The 21,527-nt window shown below is 24.8% G+C and overlaps 2 protein-coding genes across 5 annotated transcripts; both read right to left on the reverse strand.

The window, feature by feature from the left end:
• Positions 1-9,484: 9,484 nt before the first annotated feature.
• On the reverse strand, positions 9,485-17,922 carry LOC114126024 (cyclin-dependent kinase 8). Of its 4 annotated transcripts, none has more exons than XM_050199023.1 (13): positions 17,677-17,922; positions 17,372-17,570; positions 16,774-16,840; positions 16,596-16,706; positions 15,767-15,907; positions 15,519-15,708; positions 15,078-15,192; positions 14,035-14,133; positions 13,861-13,933; positions 13,681-13,778; positions 13,518-13,611; positions 11,352-11,534; positions 9,485-10,509 (listed from the first exon to the last, which is right to left on the reverse strand). In XM_050199023.1, exons 2-13 carry the CDS (start codon positions 17,497-17,499, stop codon positions 9,889-9,891), a joined length of 1,920 nt encoding a protein of 639 aa, XP_050054980.1. In that variant the 5' UTR covers positions 17,500-17,570; positions 17,677-17,922; the 3' UTR covers positions 9,485-9,888. The 4 variants fall into 4 exon arrangements, with proteins under 4 accessions (XP_050054980.1, XP_050054965.1, XP_050054971.1 ...); XM_050199008.1 differs by having other exon boundaries at positions 16,774-16,849; XM_050199014.1 differs by having other exon boundaries at positions 16,774-16,849; positions 17,632-17,922.
• Positions 17,923-18,947: 1,025 nt separating this feature from the next.
• On the reverse strand, positions 18,948-21,463 carry LOC114126014 (D-aminoacyl-tRNA deacylase). Its single transcript, XM_027989870.2, has 4 exons — positions 21,275-21,463; positions 20,057-20,147; positions 19,487-19,719; positions 18,948-19,189 (listed from the first exon to the last, which is right to left on the reverse strand). Exons 1-4 carry the CDS (start codon positions 21,315-21,317, stop codon positions 19,056-19,058), a joined length of 501 nt encoding a protein of 166 aa, XP_027845671.2. The 5' UTR covers positions 21,318-21,463; the 3' UTR covers positions 18,948-19,055.
• Between the last annotated feature and the right edge of the window lie 64 nt (positions 21,464-21,527).

The raw sequence follows: 21,527 nt of genomic DNA on the forward strand, positions 1-21,527 counted from the left end.
GAACAACACTCGTGTTAAGGAACACAAGTGTGCGTGAGTGTAATACAATTCACTCCACTTTATACGTTTACCTACCTATTTATATATATATTACACGCAAGGTGAAGTCGAAAAAGTAATTTTAAGAGCATCCCTCGGGCGTAGTTTATGATTTTTCACGACAGGTGGTCGAATGAGCTGTTGCGGGAGGACTGTATTGCATAGGGAAAGGGACGAAGCTGAACGTAATTGCGAGCCACTATATACTACACAGTCTACAAGGTTTAACTGTATAATATATATAAATTCAACTAACACCTCTTCCACCATCAATACAATACTAGTATAATATTACTATGATCACTACTAATACTGCTACTACTCATTAAATTATTACCGCTGTACAAATACTAATTTTTTAGTTGCCAAAAAAATAAAAATTCTAAAAAAAATTAGTTTAACACGTTTTTGGATTATTGAAACACTAGCTTGCCCTAGTCCTCCATTTTCAAATATCTTAAAAGTTGAATTATTAATCTCATTTTTTAACATTTGGAAATTTGGATTTGGTGAAAATATTTACTATGTGGCATATAATACATGATATGAATAATTATATATCAATAATAATACTGCAAAATACAATGATATTTTAAATGAATAATTCTGTTAAAGATATTAAAATATAATATTATTCAGTTGAATTAAAATTCTATTGAATTTCGATTTACATTTCAAAACTCTATATGACTATATCATGTGTCAATATTAAAAAATAATTGGATATAATTAATCTTAATATATTTATCTTATAATATGTTGGAGTAGAGAAGGTTATGAATTGTTCATTTTGCTTAAAAATTAACTTCCAAAAGCGTACCGAAAGCTAAATAATTTACCTCGCGTAGAAAACCCGATTAAAATCGTATGTACCATTTTTAACATTAGTTACTACAATTTTCAAAAAACTTTCTTAGCTCCCATAAAGTTATCTTGTTTAGTGAATCATTCTAAAGTATAATAATATAGTTAGGAGAGATTAAAATTGTATTGTTACTCATAAGTGCCTCAAAAAAAATTTTTAAAAGAAATATTAAAAAAAAATTATTATTTACTGTACAAAAATACTTTAATATATAAAAACACTGTAAAACTTGAACAAAACTACCTAAAGGCAATTTTATTATTTATTATATGTATATACTATATATATAGGAATTTGTATATAATATACATATATAATCTGTAACTTTTAATTGTTTATACACAATAATAGTCAATAGTTATAACAAATAGACAATTCATGAAAAGGTGTTAAAGCTCATTCATACCAAGTAATAATTAATCCTGATATATTTCGTCATAAGAATAATAAATATTATAATATCAAAAATATATAGTTTGAACTTAAAATTTTAATTGATATAAGCAAAATGTTGTTAAAATATACTTTTGTTACCGATTTCCACTGTATATTATAATATGAACATATGTACACAGAACTATAGAAGTACTCAAACGTCTATAACGCTATATTACCATACTAGTATATTATATATAATTAATATTAGACGTACAATGTACATAATATGACGGCGCGCGCGTTGAAGTTTTTTTAATGATTTTTGATTTCGCGAAACTATTCAAACAATATGAAGTGAAATACACACAAATAACGTACCTTTAGGTAATATCAAATACATGCAATTGGCCGCTCTTTCCGCCACTGAGTAAAATGCACGAGTGGGTGCGTACGTTTTATAATATACACTTCATAATATATTATATTGTGCACTGGCTATACTGAGCAATACATTATTATTACTTAAAAAAACGTTTTTGAAAAACAATTAAATGTTTACTGTTTTTATTCAAATGTATTATTATACATTAAAAAACATACATTAATAAACTATTAAAATTTGTCTAGTAGGTTGTCCGAAATGATTATTGGAGAAAATCTAGTAGATTTTCTAATAGTTATTTTTACTAAGGCAGTGAACAATTAATAAATTACGCCTGTACCACTTTACTCCGCTCATCACAACTTTAAATACTAATAACCCATAGATTACTCTAATAATCTACCAAAATTTAATTGTTATGTACTTATCTAAATACTCCAAAAAATATTCTGTTTTGGAAAAGGTAACTAAAAACGAATGTTGTCATTAAAAAAAAAATGTTTAAAATATATTTTTAGGCAAATGTTGTTAACGACTAATTAAATTAAATTATTGATTTAATTATAAAAAAATTAAATTATTGGATTAAAAATAATATTTTAAAAAATGTTAATAGTTTTTTAAATAATGGATGTCTTACGTTAAATAAATTACCTGATATATACACAGTACACGCGTATCTGTGGAGTGTGTACCTACATGAATACACGATGCGTATACTTTATTATTTATATGATTGCGTTAGTTCGACTTCTCCGAAGTATTTTCTATACAATAATAATACGCATGTATAGTATATGTGCGAATAAACTGCGGTCTATCGATCTATTATTATATTGTCGTCACCATATTATATTATTAACTAAGTATTATAGCTTTTTTCAATAATAATAATTTATATGATAAATTATGAAATTATGATAATAATAAGAATTATTTGCGAATTGGTCCTGAAACATCCAAGTTAGTTCCTAAATTATTCAAAGAGTATATCCGAATTGATTCTCGAACAAAGGGTTGTCAAGAAACATAATGTTATATCCAAATAGTTCTTAGATTTTAAAAGCAATTTCAATTTTCTTTCCTATTTTATATAGATTATTACAGACTAATAAGTTTTCATGAATTTACAGTGGGTATGAGTTATAAATATTCATACATTTTTATTTTTTATTAAAATTGTTGTCATTTTTTAATAATTTATACACCCATAAATTACAGAAAATATTATTTGATAGCTGTAATCATAACCAAATTATAACTTTTCATTTTGCGTAGATTTTTTATTTGCAATCAATTAAAAAAATCCTAGTAAAACTCAATTCGAATATGAGTCACATAAAATATCTTAAACCAATTTAAATGTTAATTTTTATATGTGGGGACAATTTGGATGCTGCCATTAATTGGTTGGTACGAATTTGCAATAACTCATTATGGCGGTCTTCTAAAAAAAAACCTATCTAACGTCGCGTTGTACAATAACCTTAAAGTCAAATTTATAAAAAATTAATATACTGTGGTTATACTATTATACAGTTTTAATAAATGTATCACAGTTCTATCTGTATACGTTACTGTAATGATGTAAGCACACAAAGTCCTGACAACAAAAAGTGTCGCAAAAAACCACGTTTGCTTATGTAAATCACCCTGTAGCATTTTTAAACTTTTAGTTTATTATTTATTTATATTTTTATAAATATATACTTGTACATAAAACTTTTTTTATTTATCAAATACCAGTAATATCACCATATCTCGCATTTTCTTTATAATATTAATAGACTTGGTAATTAGTAGGGCGTATATTTTAAAGCGTAATGAATAACAAAAAAAACACACGATTGTTTTAAAAAAGAAAAAAAGAAGCATATTTATTTTTAAAAAACATGACCAAAAATTAACATTAAATAGACATAAAACTGAAAAAAAATTTTAAAAATTAATTTAAATTAAAAAAACAAAAATTAACCACCATGTATTTTCCTAGATTTGCAGTAGTGAAATTGATTCTAATGCCCAACATAATGTTTTTGTACATAGAAAACGAACGCTCAACGTCCACTGAAGTGATGGGTCATAGGTGCATACATCATATAAGAGGTTTCAAAATACATTAAATCTTAAATTTTGATACGATCGATATCAATTGTATAGGAGTACTGAGCGTAGATAGGTACTACAGGCTACATGTAGATCGATAAACTGTATGTTTAAATATTTAATAATCAAGCCGATAACGAAAACAATAATAATCAAAAATAAACATTTAGTCCGCATATTTCGGGTTTTTATATTTTCTTATTAATCAATTTCTTTTTATCTCTATAAGATAATAAACATACAACAATCTACAGCTGGAATAACCGAAAAAAGCAACAAAAAAATCACTTACATAAAATAAAGCCAAAAAAAGTAAAAATAAATTGGTTAATTTGGAATCGGAATGATGTAAAACGAATTAAAAAAATATATATTTCTATCTTATTTATAAAAAAAGAAACATATTATGCTTTAAAATCCGAACCCTAGTAATAAGTATTATCTGTGTTAGTAAATTATCAGGTACTTACCTACTTTAAATTTTAATCTAAGTTGTAATTATCATTTATTTTGCATATAAATACAAAATACAAAATTCACAATACTTTTTCAGAACCCACTATAAGGTACCTACCCATAACATTTTAGAAGGGAGACAATTGTCTGAAAATAATAAGCCTCAACATTAATTACTATCTAAATTAAATTCTACTAATAAATCACCTTCAAAATTTAAAAACATTTGAACTGCTCCAAAATGATAGTCATAGACATATCAGTAAAAACACACATGGCATATCTAGTAAATCTAATAGAACATTCGCATCTTTCCGCTTAGAATTTAAAAGATGAATTTTTCTAGCACTTTGAAACTCTGTAGCTGAAATCAGATATTTTGAAAAATATAATGTATAAACGAAAATTAGTACATCTAATAAACTCCATTCATTTCAAAATAAATATTAATTTAAAAAGTGTATTATTAAAAACAATAAATCAAACATTATAAATATTTAAGTATCTGTAAATAGAGTAAAAGAGCTAAAATATTTTTAATAGTTATCTATTAAATTTTAATATCAATAGACAATACCTACTTGATGAAAATGACAAGACTGTTGCAATTATTAATTTCTGAATTAATAAAAAGTTTCTCCACCGCTGTAGATATTATAAGGTTTAGTTTTCGAGACAGAATGTTTATTTAACACACTCTGTATACGAGATGATACTTTGAAATAGTTAGCGGGGGATAGTTTTATTTTTTCTATACAGTTCTATACTTCTATGGAATAATCCGTAAAATATCGTCATTAGAGTACTATCTGGGGTTTTTTATATTGTGAAAGTTAATGTCTTTAATAATATATTTTATTTCTGGAGAAAAATTATTCTTAGAATATTGTTAATAACTTTTGTTGGTGAATAGAAATACCGATAAAAAATAAAACATTTCAAAGGTTTTTCATTATCTATTTTTCGCAGAACAATACTTTAAATAATTTTAATTAATATTATAAAGATAATAAAATACAAACACAATTTATGCAATAATTGTTATCTAAAAAATTACTTTAGTTATTATTACTAATTTTTATATTTTTATATCATGCATAGTATAGGTACTGCACAGTGGACACATATTAAATGTATAAATTATTATGTTAATTATTCACAACAGTCCCACTAAGACTGTATAAACTGGAATAACACTATAAGTAAATAATAACGTGCTTCGTCAACATTTTTTATTATTATTATAAATTATAATTATTTTGAAAAAAGGACAGACTTCAAAATAATTGATTTTTTATCACTTCATTTCATTACCATATAATATACATAATACATATACATGTATTCTGTTATCTATGTAAAATGTAAAAATTATATTATGTAAGGTAAAAATAACTTGAAAAAATTATAAAAATTAACGCACGCCATGATAGGTATTTATGACGATAGCGGATGACGATTACCGTACAATATCGAAGGTCGACATTTATTTTAACGATTTCTATTTCAAACACTATCATCAAATCAATATAAAACTTCGAAATGTTAATTTTTAAATGCATATTGTTTGTAGGTAGGTACCTACCTATATTATTCGTATAAACTGTTATGCAATTTTTATGGGCGTTCTATATCGCTATGGCCGTTGATTCGCAATAAATTATATTCGTATTATACAGTACAGAAACCGCCGAAAATTTTGACTTCCTTTAGTTCAGCGAATTGCGCACGTGTGGTCGTCGCACCTAGCTGGTTTAGCAATATTGTAATTAGTATTAATACGCCGGGCTGCACGTGAAAAGATGCTATTAATACACATTTACACAATTATTATATTATATATTATATTAATTATCGTTCAAACAACATTATAACACGATGTACAATATTATCATAGACGGTTATATAACAAGTCGGCAGACAATAATTACGTAGCTATGTAAACAATTCGCATTATATCAGTGTCGTGGTTGTATTATTATTATTAATTTAATGTTACTCACAAACATCGCCTAAACCGTAGTTATGAATACAATACTTAATCATATTTACAATGAATACAAAGCCTGCATAATACCGCTTCGTGTGCAATAACAACCGTTAAGGTAATATTAATCTTAAAAAATTGACGTGTTTGGATGCAAAATAAAAAATAAATACATAGACGGTTTGAAAAGTATAATTTTCTTTGTAGTAGTGTTGGTGCACTTCGGTTCAAACCACCGCGAAACTTTAAGATCATTGCCAAATATCAACTGTATAATATTATGTTATAAAAATTCCTCAAATCCTCGTATAAAGCAATCCGAGAAAACGCCGGAAAATCGTATCTGAGATTAGTCAATGTGACGAGGCCCTACCTTATGCTTTATATTTATGTAAACAACTACGATATCATGATGTACACTACTCACAAAATATAATATTGTTAACTGTAGTATGAAACTATAAATTTATCACAAAACCACATGATAGCTGTGGCCGTTTCTATTGTGATACAATAAAAGAATAATTAATAATAACAATAATGTTACCTACTGTGATTCAAACAAATAGTTTAGACTATATTATACTATAAGTAACTACAAGTGTTTACATAGATTGTATAATTCTATATACTCTAAATCCATACACGAACATATTAGAGCTTTTTTAAAAGATAAGATAATCTATAAAAGATATTGCTTGGAATATTTTCCAAATAAAACCGTTAAATATTTTGGTAAAAAAATCCCCACGATTTCCATGTTCCACATTCCTGTATGACTATTTGTAACACTTTAAAACGAATTTAGCCGATGGAAGTATAATACTATTAATTATAATAACAGTTAAAAATATGATTGGCCATTGCTATTTTTATACATTGTCTTCTGCGTGTGCAGTAACACCACAAGGTGAAAAAGAGCAAGAGCAAAAGAGCGGTATAACAGTCATGGCAAGGGATGTGGTAGAAAGGGTGTGGGTGCTGTGAGGGTAGAAAAAAAGTACCGTCGCTAAGGTGAGGAAAAAAGGGATTCGATCAATTGACTCAAGGACGTTTGTGGCTGGTGTGACCCCCTTTTCCAGCCAGGCATTCATTTTAGACCAGACGACCCCGAGGCGTCTGTCAGGCGTGGGGGGCGGAGCGTGCGATCGTCGCGCGAGGATGCATTACACGAAGTGGTCAATCGTCTAATTTCGTCAAATAAAATGAGAACCATATATATATAATATATCTAAATAATAATATTACTGTTCAGATAATAATCATAATGATAAATAGCATTTTTATCTACCTTATTTCAATAATTTAAACAATAGTCGTCGTCATCTCTGTCACTATCTTCGTCCGGTTCTATTTCCGGCCTTTTATCGTATGATGGTGACTGGATTTTACCAGTTAATGGGTAGTATACAAAAAAAATATTTTGTCATTTTTCAACGACCAAGCACAACCCAAAATACACAATTTGTCAACCATAATATAATCCAAAAGTATACCTGTGTGTAAACTAGAAACTAAAAATAACAATTATAGGTTTTTTAATTATAATAATATATAATAGTTATAATTATATCTATAAGTACTACAAAGTATAAACTTATTAAATACGTAAGTATATTTAATACTCACCAATGCCCAGATTGAATCCTAGCTGCAAAATTAAAAGCGCGTTTCAATAACGTGTCTGAAAAACTCGACTGTTGTAGTTTTATCTGAATTTGCTGAAATACATTCATACATAATATGTATGCTGTACATAGTGATTCACCAAGCTTGCCCACCTTATTTTTTTATTTAATAATTAATCTATTCAAATTACAATAATTAGGATTTTTAAATTATTAATTTTTTATTGTAAATTATTTAGTGGATGGTTTTTTTTTAATGTTAATATACCTACCTATAGTTAAATATTTTTTATACGAATAATTCTCCTTAAAAATGACTAAAAAAAACATAAAATAGAAAAAATATTTGATATTGTGTTTATAATAAAGCATTAACAAAATTAAATAAACTTAAAAACTTTTAACTAGGAACTCGTTCAAATTTTGATTTTATCACGTCAACATTTTCAGAAAATTGTCCATTAAATAATTTACTGTATAAAAAGTGAATTGATATTTGAAAAAATGGAACTTTGTATCTTCACAAAATATTCCTTAAATAATTCAAAAAATCTTAAAATCGTGAAAATATGATTTTTGAGTACATTTAAAAATTTTAAATATCAGATTTAGAATAAATGAATTATTAAAGGGCAAAAAAATGTATGTTTACGCCTGATTATAATTATGAATAGTTATACGGCAGTACATTTATAATTATATGAATTATAAATATGATTTACCATTATCGTAATACAGTAATATAAATAAAACGATTGAACATAAAAACTTCATTGTTTGTTATTGTTTCAGTTTCAGTTACTTAACGCTGTTACGCCAAAAATGAAAGGATTTATATATATATATATAATATAATATTATATATATTATACGGCTAAAAAATAGAAAATTAAAATAGATATTATAGTATATAATATAATTTGTCTATAAGAATATGACAAATCATAGGTTACCTGAAAGCCGAACACCGGTGTACCTAAAATGCCTATCCAAAACGCCGTTTTACCATTACAAATTTTTAATCGACATAATTTATTTTAATAATATTACTTTTTCCGTTATAAAATATTATATATTAATTTTAAATGCTAACGACTAATATTCATTTGTAATTAATATATTTTGAGAATCCTTACCAGGTTCCATAAGATTTATACTCAAAGGCTAATGTCGGCAATTTAATCGTATTTCGGTCATCATATAACCTTAAAATCCAGGAGGGTAATGCCGTGATAGTCGATATTATCTAACAAGAACCTGACACTCAGTAAGCATAAATAACTATTTTAATAATTATTGTATTGTTACTATAGTCTAAAAATTAGTAATAAACTAATACAGTAAACCATATCATACTTAAATCATTGTCTTTAGTATTATTATACAGTACCCTACTGACATTCGGCATTTAAAACAATGTATTCCTATTAAATAGATAATACGATGATAGAACTTTAAGAGAACTTAGAATTTTAGTGCAAGAATAATACACCTTAAGTACACAATACATGTCATACTAATTTAATTTTTGACGACAATGATAAATAAAAGATTTTTTCAAATTCTTTAATTAAAAAGTTAAATTGAAGGTCAGAAGAGGATACTTTACAGTATTTACGGTTGGATTAGTAATAACTACCATACAAGAAATAATTGACTTTAATACCACATTGCGAATTTTATGTACATATACAATGTCTAACGTAATATATAAATTAATTCATTAATAATTCATTATCACAACAGTTTTAAATATCTTTTGGACTAAAAGAGCACAAATATCTGCATTTTAATGGTAAAATAATTCATAAATACGCATTATAAAAAAAATAGAATGGATTTAAATGTTAGTTAATTATATTAAAAAAAAATAATATGGTATAATCTGAACTTAACAAATGTACACATTTAACCAGATGGTTTGAATAAATTCATTAGCCAAAACATATTTAGTTAAACTGATAGCTCAGTTTTTTATGTACTTGATAAAGGTTAATATAATAATACAATTTATCAGTCAAATAGGTCAAAAATTACCTTAAATAATTTAAAACCTTTGTGAATAATTAGGACCTGGCCCATTGGGATTAACCTGAGAATACATCATTTGTTGGTGTTGAGGCACATGATGGAAGTCTTGTTGGTGCTGTTGTTGTGGTTGTTGTTGCTGTTGTTGTGGGTGTTGTGGTTGTTGCTGCTGTTGTTGTGGATGTTGTGGTTGTTGTTGCTGTTGTTGAGGATGTTGTGGTTGCTGTTGTTGCTGCTGTGGGTGTTGAGGTTGTTGTTGCTGCACTTGTTGTTGTTGCACTTGTTGTTGTTGCACTTGTTGTTGCTGTTGCACTTGTTGTTGCTGTTGCTGTTGTTGCTGCTGTTGTTGTTGTTGTTGCACTTGTTGTTGTTGCTGTTGCTGTTGCTGTTGTTGCTGCTGCTGCTGTTGTTGCTGAACTTGCTGTTGCTGCACTTGCTGTTGTTGTTGTTGTTGCTGCTGCACTTGCTGTTGTTGTTGTTGTTGTTGTTGCTGCTGCTGCTGTTGAACAGTAGGTGGCATAACTGTTCCTGGGTTGACACTAGGATGTTGGCCAAGCCCATTCATGCGCATACGTTTTTGATTAGCTGCATGCTGTTGCTGATGACTATGATGACTACCCGACTGATCAGAATGTGCACCCTAATTAATATAATTTAAAAGATACAGTAAAATGATAAAATGAATTGAACATCAATGTTTAAAAAAATCAACTTAACGTTTTAAAAATACAGTTTCATGACACTTTCTTTACACTTTAGTAATTTAATCATTCGTAAGAAACTTAAATATGTTTATGATCCTAATAGTTTGAAATTATTTAAATTATCTTTTATACTATAATTATAATTAACAATTATAAATAACTTCTAATAAATTACTAACATTAAGTATATAATTTATGTTAAAGAGCTTGGATTAAAATACCACTTCTTATCGGATTAATTAGATAATTAAAATGTTATGTTTAGCTAAAAATTAAATTTATGTATTTGTAGTACAAATTTTGAGTTTGAGAATTTTTTATTAATTTTGTTTAATTAGATATTAAATACTTTAACTAAAGAATGATAAGTTAAAATGTATGCAAAATAAATCAACATTATTACATGAAAAAAACTCAAGAACAAAAAATGTATATTTACTAGTATATTATTATTTGATTCAAATGTGTTCAAAAAAAAATAGTTAACTGTTGAAAATGTAATTGACTATAGCTTGTGATAATATTTATTTATAAAAATTAAAAATATAATCTATCACAACTATAAAAATATTTGAAGAATATGTTTTTTGTTTAAAAAATTAAAAAATAATTGTCACCGCATGCCTATAAATATTAAAAAATCAATAAATACTACACAACAATGTTACCAAAATTAAATTTCTAAGCACACATTTTAATAATAGTAAGTACAGTAATTGCTTGTAATAAATATAACAATTTTAGAACCTATCAATAATAAAAACTTAATGTGTATTACCTCTAGCGTAGTGTGGCTTAAGCCATGCCAATCGTGCAAACTATTAACATAAGCGTTGTTGGTTAAGCTATTACGATGGTCCTGGGTAATACTGTCAAATCTAGACGTGATACTATTGTTCTTATTATAAATGCGAGTGTTAGAACTATCGATTAAGTAACGTCCACGATCATATGCAAAAATCTAGCAAAATAATATTTAAGTCATAAAGTATTGAAGAGCATGCAGTTAATATGTATTAATATATGATGATTTATAAATATATTGTTTTGAAAGAAGTATAGTTTGTAAGCAATAGAAAAATCAAAGAGAAAATTGTAAATTTAAAAAACCATGGAAATGAAAAAAAAAATGAATCGTTAATTTTATTAATAAGTAAAAATCAATGACAGCTATCTCAAAGTTAAGGTAATGCTCAAGTATCACTTTTTTCAAATTTTAATTAAATTACTTTTTTTAAATTGTATTATTTTGATGATATATATATCAGTAAAATTAAAAAAGCATCTCTACAAAGTTATTAAATACTTACAACAATTAATAATATAAACTATTTATTTTTTTTTTAGCTACTTCATGGTCTTTTAAACTAATAATCATGCATTTAAAATGAAATACACTTTTATAATTATTTTTTACTCTCACACAAGTACATAGACCATAGTGCACACAATAAACTAAAAAATATAATCAAGAAAAAGCATCAGTAGTTTTCTTTAGTTTACATGTCATAAAATATATAACTGCTCTCGATACTTTGCTTATTGTATTGTAACTACATAGTTCAAAATACTTTATTATAATATGATACCTAAATTTGTTAATAAACAGAACTCTTAACTGGGTGTTATAATTTTTAAAAAAAATTATGACTATAACTTTAAAAAAATAATCAAAATACTTAAAATAAATTAAAATATAAAAAAGTCTGTCAACAAAAAACAGATTATATTGTACAAACATAGTTTCTATAGTAAATAGTGCAATTTAATATAATACAAATAGTGAAGTACAGAGAGCAGTTTTATTATACTATAAAATGCATGCGTGTAAGATAGCGACAATCATTTTCAGTGATCTCCTCACTCTTAGATTACATGACACTCATATTTTTTGTTACCATTTTACATATGCATAACTTAGTCAAAACTATATATGAAATAATAAATACGCTTCAATATTGTTATTTTTAATGTTAGAGAAAAAACATCTATATTATTCTTCTCTCAAAAATATTTTAAATTAATACTTTATAGTAACGCTTTATTTTAATGTTTAGAATAATATTATTTTGAATGAATATTAACAATGCTATACTCCAGTGGTTCTTAACCTATAAACCGCAGCCCCCTGGGAATCCGCGATACTCATGTCCAGGGTCCACAGAAGCCATAACATATAAGCATATAACACACGTCAATAAATGACAGGATACTATAATAAATGTAAATGTTTTGTTATGTAATTTTTAATATAAAATAATAATTATAATATTGGTTATGATAACATGAGATGTAAATAAAAGGTATTTGAGAAAAATTGGTTATAGGGTACGAGATATCTAAAAATTTTACATCAGGGGTCTACGGATTTACAAAAGGTTAAGAAACACTTAAGTACACAGTTATTAAGTATACACTGCTATACTCATACTCATACAGTTATACATATGTAAATTAAAGACAACAAATATGTATAAGACATTTTCTTAAGAACTATAAATAATAATAGAAAATTTTAGTTTCTAAATATCAATTTATAAATTTATAATAGATAATAATTATTAATTATATTGGATTGCTTATCCATAGAAAATATTTTCCAGTTTTGATTGCTTAATATTATACTAACACACCCAAATATTAATCATAATAATTTCTAAAATGGTTTTACAATATGAATTATTATTAATTTAAATATGTCATATGTGAGAGGTAAATTAATTAAATATTGGTATGATTTTTAAATAATAAATATTATTTTACTTTAAATATGAATATTTTACTTTAATTTACAAATAATGCAAATGTATTATTTTTGAAACATAAAATTATAAAAAATAAAATACTTTGAAAATAGTTAAATACTTATTTTAGCTACAGTTTGTAATAAAAATATCAAACAAAACTGTACTACTATTCATAAAAAAATTAAAATAAAACATACATTTGTAGCTTGTTGGCGTTTATCTTTATCGTCTTGATCATCATCAGTCAAAAACTCTCTTTTAGGATATGGTATCGGACATCCAGCAAACACACTAAAAAAAAAAAATGGAAGTGAAATACAGTTTAAGTTAATTTTCAGAAAAATAAATATATATATATACTCTGAGGTAGGTGTAGGATCTTCCTGAAAATATGAATCTTGTTTAGCCTGTTCTGAAGTGATTCTTTTGTTTGGATCCATGAGTAATAATTTTTGTAACTAAACAGAATAATCATAGAAACATTATTTTATTTGATAATAGATCAAGTTTAGAATGTATTTTTTTTTTTTTTTTGCTTACTAAATGAAATGCTTTGCTATCCGGTTTTATTTTATGACGGTCCATATATTTCACTAAAGAACAATTTGAATAGCTAAAATAATTAAAAAATAATATATTAATTAATATAATTTGTACTTAATGTATTTAAGTATTACAATATTTTATTTAAAGTTATGAATAATTTCTAATTACTTTGATCGTTTAAAATCTTTCATTAAAGTTTGATGTTCTGGCATCTTTTTTATGTCTTCCCAATCTTTCTCTTGAGGAAAGCCCATTACATTAAAAATTCTAAAACACAACATAGGTATACACATTTGGATGATATAATAATTTTAATACATAATATACTGTCTATATAGTAATAACATAGAAACTTTATGATAACAATGTTGCTAATAATTAAGATATTATTAAAAACCTGTAATGTATTATAAAACATTACAGATTAATTGCATTTTCTGAGATTATTAATTAAACAGTTTGAAAAATTGTCTTGCACCAACTTTAACAGTGATATGTAATTCTTCTATTTTATATAAAATAAACTACTTCATAACAAATGTAATTAAGAGCAAATTAACTTAGTAAAAATATTGCTGTAAACATCAAAATATAGTAAATAACACACAAAATATTATTTACAAAATAATGTATTTAAGTATTTACCATAATATTGTCAATAACATAATTAGTAACTTTTCAGATGAATCATGAACAAATCTATAAATATTTAAAATTAAATTCCTGCATTTTTTTAAATTATAAAAACAAGTCTTCAGAGAAATACTTAACTTTGTACAAGTTATGCACTATACTATTAATAATTTTAAGACTATAAATACTATTGGATTATGATATTTATAATCAATGTAAAACATAATCATAATTTGTCTTATACACTACAAATTAATGAAGATACCTAAATCCGTCCAAATCAATCCAGAAATGTTAAAATTGTTTTTTTGATGAAAATATAGGGCACTAATTGGATAAAATGTTCTACTTCAATGACAATAAGTAATAGTTTATATAAAATCTAAATTATAAGTTATGTTTAACATCAATAAATGAACCAATAAGTTCATATACAAAAATATAACTAATAAGTAATAAAGTTAATGTTAATTTCTTTAAAATTGAACATATTCATTTGCATTACATACTAAATGAATGTGTTCAATCACATCACTGAACTTGACTTTATAAATCAGTATGCTTTAGTTTCAACTTACCTATCTAATTGATCATGGTGGTAAGGATTACTTGTTTTAATATCTTCTTGGCGACAATGAAAAATGGGCTCAGATGTTAATAACTCAGCAAATATACAGCCAATTGCCCAAATGTCTAAATTAAATTTAACATAATTTAAAATTATTAGTAATAATACACAATGATTAATAAAAAATGTATTTTAATGTTTATAATACATTTTTTTTTATTTTTAATAAGGATAATTGTTGTTTTTCAATTATTTAAAATATTTAGTAAATATAACATTATCTTAAATATGGTAATTATTGGCTAATTAGGTTAATAATTTCACTAGCAAAAAATGATAATAAAAACAAAAAAAATGCTTGCAAAAATGTAATACTAATTTAAATTATATGTATAATAAGCTAGTTGTTTATTTTAATTTTTAAAAAAAACGTAGTTTAAAATAAAGTTACCAATAGCTTTGGTGTAATGTCTTGCACCTAATAGAAGTTCAGGAGCACGATACCAAAATGTAACTACAACTGGATCAAGATCAGCTAGTGGTTTTAATGGAGCATTGAAAAGTCGAGCAAACCCCATGTCAGCTATCTTTACGCGTCCTCTTTCGGGGCCTTCGCCCATTACTAAAATATTAGCTGGTTTCTAAAAATTGAAAAAATTGTTATAAAAATTCTAAAAAAAAAGTTATAAATATATTTACCAAATCTCTGTGTAAAACCCAATTAGAATGTAAATAGTGTATTCCATCAAGGATTTGAAACAGTAAAGATTTGACCATTCCCTTGGGAACCATTACTGGTTTTTTATTTGCTTTTGCTGCTCTATGAAACTTAATTATATGCTAAAACAGAATAAAATGTTTTATTGTTGACTTCTGATTAATTGAAACTTTTAATATTTATTGAATAATATTAATAAATTTAAAAAATTCATAGAATTTATAATCACTGATTACTGTAAAATATGTTATTTTTTAAAATTCTATATAAAAAAGGTAACATTGTATGTTTAAATAAAATAAAATAAATAACTGTTAATTATAAATATTTTTAATATTATGCAATTTTGTATTACTAGTTATTGTAAAATGTTTTCTTATGCTCTGATGATAATAATTGTATAAATAACAGTTACACTAGTCATCTTTTTTTTTAAGTTTTATCTATAAAACATAAAAATATTTTACATGTTTTATTGACATTTTTATTCAATAGTAAGTAAGTTAAGTACTAACCGTATAACTTAATTTATTTAATTTAAAACATTATGTTGCTCAAGTCCTCAACAGAATATAAATTAAATGAATAATTACATTAATTTACCAAACCTTTTTTAATAAATTATAAATTTTATAGGTACTACTAATCAAACACTACTATTATTAATCCCTTATAATATAAAATTATAAACAATAATGATTTAAACACAAATTAATTTCTATACCTATCCATGTGAAATATACTTTACAAATAATAAAAATTATAATTCATAACCTTTTTATAGTGTTCTATAATTTTAATAATTCTTACCCAAAGATCATGCTCTGCATAATCAAAGAGCAGCCAAACCTTTCTATCATTGTGCGACAAAAATACTCTGATTAGATTTATCACATTTGGATGCTTTAATTCACGTAACAACTAGAATAAAAATTATAATTGGTTATTTAAATTACGACAAATTAGTAAATAAAATTTAAATACAAACAGCAATTTCACGACATGCTGACATTGATAATCCAGTGCCTTCAATTTGCTTCAAAGCAAAGTCTTTACTGTTATCCCTAAAAAAGTTAGCATATTCAATAACTTTTTATGATAATCTGATTAAAAAAATAACAAGCAATTTTAGCATTACAAAATACAAATATGTATCATGTAATGTATCAATCCAATGTTATTTATTATTGTAATAATAAAATTCACATACTAAACAATGCTTTAGTATTTTAAGACCGAATAGTCAATAATATTATTACAATTTATTATCAAAGCTAGACTGATATACTGAAGTATATACATTGTTACTCCTTAAATGACCAAGTATTAAAATAATACCAAATAAAATGTAGCAAATTAGTTAGTTGTAGCCTAAAACTTAATAACTGCCCATAGTGGCTTAAAATAAATAGATACAAACCAAATCAACAATCATATTCTTAGTAAAATGTAGTAATATTTAATTAAGTAGGTGTTTAATATTATTAGTCAAGGTTCTATGATACTAATACTTTTCATTATTGTAAAATTATGTTATAATTGTATATCATATTATTGCTTATTCATAATGTACATATGTTACGTACCCATCTTTTCTTCTGGCCTTATAGACATGACCATATGTACCTCTTCCAACTTTACACCCTTCATAGTCAAACAGCTCTTCCACTTTGGCTCTCTCATTGCCCGTCTTAATTTTAAACTCGTAATCCATTGAATTATAATCTTTCAATGAACCAAAACACAATGTTTATGTTAAGGCACATGAATCATTTAACTGTTGACCTATAACATAAAGATTAAGTAGTGCTTTTAACTAGATATAAATATCATATTTAAGACGTACAGTTCATTTTTGATATTTTTCCCATAATTATTAAACCATACACACCTATGGAAAAGACCCATAATATTATAGCAACGATTAATTCATGGGCGGAAGAACACGCTATCCAGTATCAACTCAATAAACAATAGAACAGGCAGCAAAGGATTTTTAACTTTATAAGGTAGTTTTCAGCACCGCAATATTAAATAATACATATTTCAAAAATAACCAATTGGTAAACTGTAAATGTCGATGAATTTTCTCTTTTAAAATTTGACCACTGTTTTAAAAACACTGAAACGTAAACAAACTGCATGCTGATAATAGAGACCGGATCGGTGTAGCCAACGTTATGAAATAATAATACCATCATAGAGTAAAACCTAAAGTGCAAAAATTAATAAAAATGCAATTATTGTAAAGTTTATTTCAACAAGCGTGCTTTTGAATATCTATACACCTATATTTTAAAATAACTTTATTTATGATGTTATTCACTATATCTGCTTATTGCAGTGTCGTTTTTTACCAATTACCGAATAAACCGTATCTGCCCGTAACACTAACTATCCGACTATTATCTTATATTTAGTCTCTGAATATCTTTAAGTATACGGGTACATCGACAAAAAATAAAGTTTGCCATTCCATAAAAATTTCCCAAGTTGTATATTTATATACATTATACATGTAAAGGATAGGATCATATTTTACACATATCTATCAACTGTCAAAATTACTTCCTATCAATGATATTAATTAATACCTGTATCTAAAATAATACGCCATTTTATTATGAGTATTTCATATATTATTATACCTACATTTTGTATGTCAGTGAAAAATATAATTTATATTTAATAAGCATTTTTGACGGTGTATTTTGGCGTTCTTCAAATTAAAGGATTTCTATAGGGTAAAGACAGTATAGCTTTTGGATACAGACAAAAATAGTTACCTATTAATTTATTATTATTATTGGATATAATTTTAAACTTATGTTATATTTTATTTAAATTACCCATATAAATATGTAAAAAAAAAAAATGTTAAGTTTAAATTTAATGGAGTTTATAATGAGGTAAATCTATGGGGATTAAATTTTTTATTAACAAAGTCATGCAGGATTAGATAGTATATTATAATACAATATTCTGTAATATAATAATTTTGATTCCAATTATTGTATTGTAAAAACATGTTTTTTTAGCAATAACACTCTAATCATTGTTTCCAGAAATTGCAAATTCACGAGTCTTTTGTAGCGTAATATAAGTATAAAAAACAAAACAATAAAAAAAAAAAAATACTGAAATACAAATAATTACTTAAAGTATTGGGTTAGCAGTTTTTATTTTATTATAATTAAACACTATACATGTGTGTAATGGTACATAATAGGTACTTATACTTTATTAATTAAGAAAAAAATATTTTTTAATCTATAGTTTATCCATATCGCTCAATTTATCAGATTTTCCATCAACACATTTTTCAGGATTGGGAAATTCTAATTGAACAGTTACTGGTCCATCATTCACTATTTCAACTTCCATCATTTCCCCGAATGCTCCATCTAAAATACATTATTATATAGTTATTACTATAATAATAATAATTATTATTATTATAAAACATAATGTGTACATGAATGTTAAATATTATGACAATTAAATCATTCTGATAATTTTCTAATAAGTGAAAGTTTAGTTCTTTTGATTTTAAATAAAAGAGCAAATTAAATATATAAATATATTTAATATCAATATTTTAATTCTTTAATTTTTAGATTTAATGTAGATACCATTAAGGTTAAAATAGTTTAAAATAATAAAACCAAAGAATACCTTTAATGTAATTAATTTGTCTTTACCTTTAATTTTGCTTAGGTTATAATGTTTACGTAAAGTTTCTAAAAAATATTGATAATTTTGCTTAGCCAGATCTCCAGGCATAGCCATATGAAAATCTAATTTGTTTCCTTTAAGTTTATAGCATAGAGTAAACTGACTAATTGACAATATTTCATAACTCATATCCATTACATTACAATGCCATTTTTTTTCATCTTGATTGAAAAGACGTAGCTTCAATATCTTCTGCACCCTGCAATAATAAATAATATAAATATAAAATATAAGTAAGATTAGGTTAGGTCAATAATTAAAAATATTATTAATATTGATTATATTTTACTATTAAAAAACTTATCATTATAAAATATTACAGATTAGTAAATGTTTTAAAAATTAAAAATTTGACAAATATCTCATTAACAAATTATTATATAGTAGAATTAGTAATTTCAATGAAAAATTTATTCTATCACATTGTTGTTAATAACAAGTAACAACCCCATGTTTAATTTTATATACAGGTAATGTAAGTTAATTCATAAGTAAATCACTCTCAGATAAAAAATATAAATTCAATATTATCTTACATAGCATCAATATCATTTTTTTTGTCAGTTTTCTGCAAACCAACTAACAAACATAAGCCTTTAGTTATTGAATTTACTTCCTTTCCATCAACTAAAAAAAAAAATAATAAAATTTGGATATAATTCATCTATACCAACAAAAGCATTATTTAATAAACAAGATAGACTATTTTCTAGGTAGTTGTAAAAATTTCCCGTTGAAACAAACTTAATAATAAAATAAAATAATAAATAATTATAATAATACAACTATTATTTTTTAATATTAATAGTTAATACTAGAATGATTCTATCCTTCAGGCTTCAATTATCATAAATGGGAAAATAGGCTAATAAAGTACATTTAGTTGATATTATAATAGAATTATATAATTAATATAGATATCTAGAATTTTATTTTTATTTTATATCTAGTGACTGTCACGGTAAATCGGTTTGGAAATAGTATTCAAACTATGTTTAATATTGATTAATTAATATACAAATATATTACTATTTACTATTATTACTTTCAAAATATATTTAAATGATTGTCATTTGTTGCATCTCACATAAAACTTTAGTCCCTATTAGAAATAAATTAGATTACATTTTTTTTATTTTCATCATTAGGTATTTATACTTTTATTTAATCAAGTTTTTATGGAAACATTCAAACATAGCAGATTGATGGATACTTTTTACTCTAGATTTTACTTGATACTATAGAAACTTGACTAGTACATAACCCGTAAGAAAAACATAATTTCTACTATTTGATCATATGAAAATTACTACTTACTTAAGTTAAGTTAAGAATATTTGCACATATTCAAAGTCAATTCACATAAAATTCATCATATTATGTAATATTTATAGATGTCTAATATGATAGGTAGCAATTTGTTTGATGATTCCAAAATATTTAAAACATTTTTATAATGTTACTTGTGTACTAAAAAAATACATTTTAAAAACAATCATCAAAAATATTGTAATGCTCATTTTCAAGTAAATTTTTCCTTTTCCAATCTATATCTTAAATATTTCTCTGTATTTTTTATGTAGATTGTTAAAAATTAAATAAATAACAACAATATTTATTCAATTACATTTAAAGAACTACCTAACGGTTTTTAATTTTTAATTAAATTTTAACATTTTATATATCTAAATTTATAGTGTGGATAGTGACAATCAATAGGTAGATATTATAACAAAAATATTGTTAACATTTACCTGAAACTTTAGCTCTTAAAACACGTTGAACGACTACCTTCATAATGTAAAAATTTTAAATTATATATTCAATTGACAGCAACTACAAAAGTTAAAGATTGGAAAAAACATCACGTTTGACAGAGAAATCGTTTGAATTTTATATTAAAAATTTGAATAGTAAAATCGTAAAATGTGTACACCAGTAAGTTGATAATAAAATATATCAGATGATAAAAGATAAACAATAATATTATTATTATCACAGAAAATT

The sequence above is a fragment of the Aphis gossypii genome, chromosome 1, assembly GCF_020184175.1.
Source record: "Aphis gossypii isolate Hap1 chromosome 1, ASM2018417v2, whole genome shotgun sequence".
Lineage (NCBI taxonomy): Eukaryota > Metazoa > Arthropoda > Insecta > Hemiptera > Aphididae > Aphis > Aphis gossypii.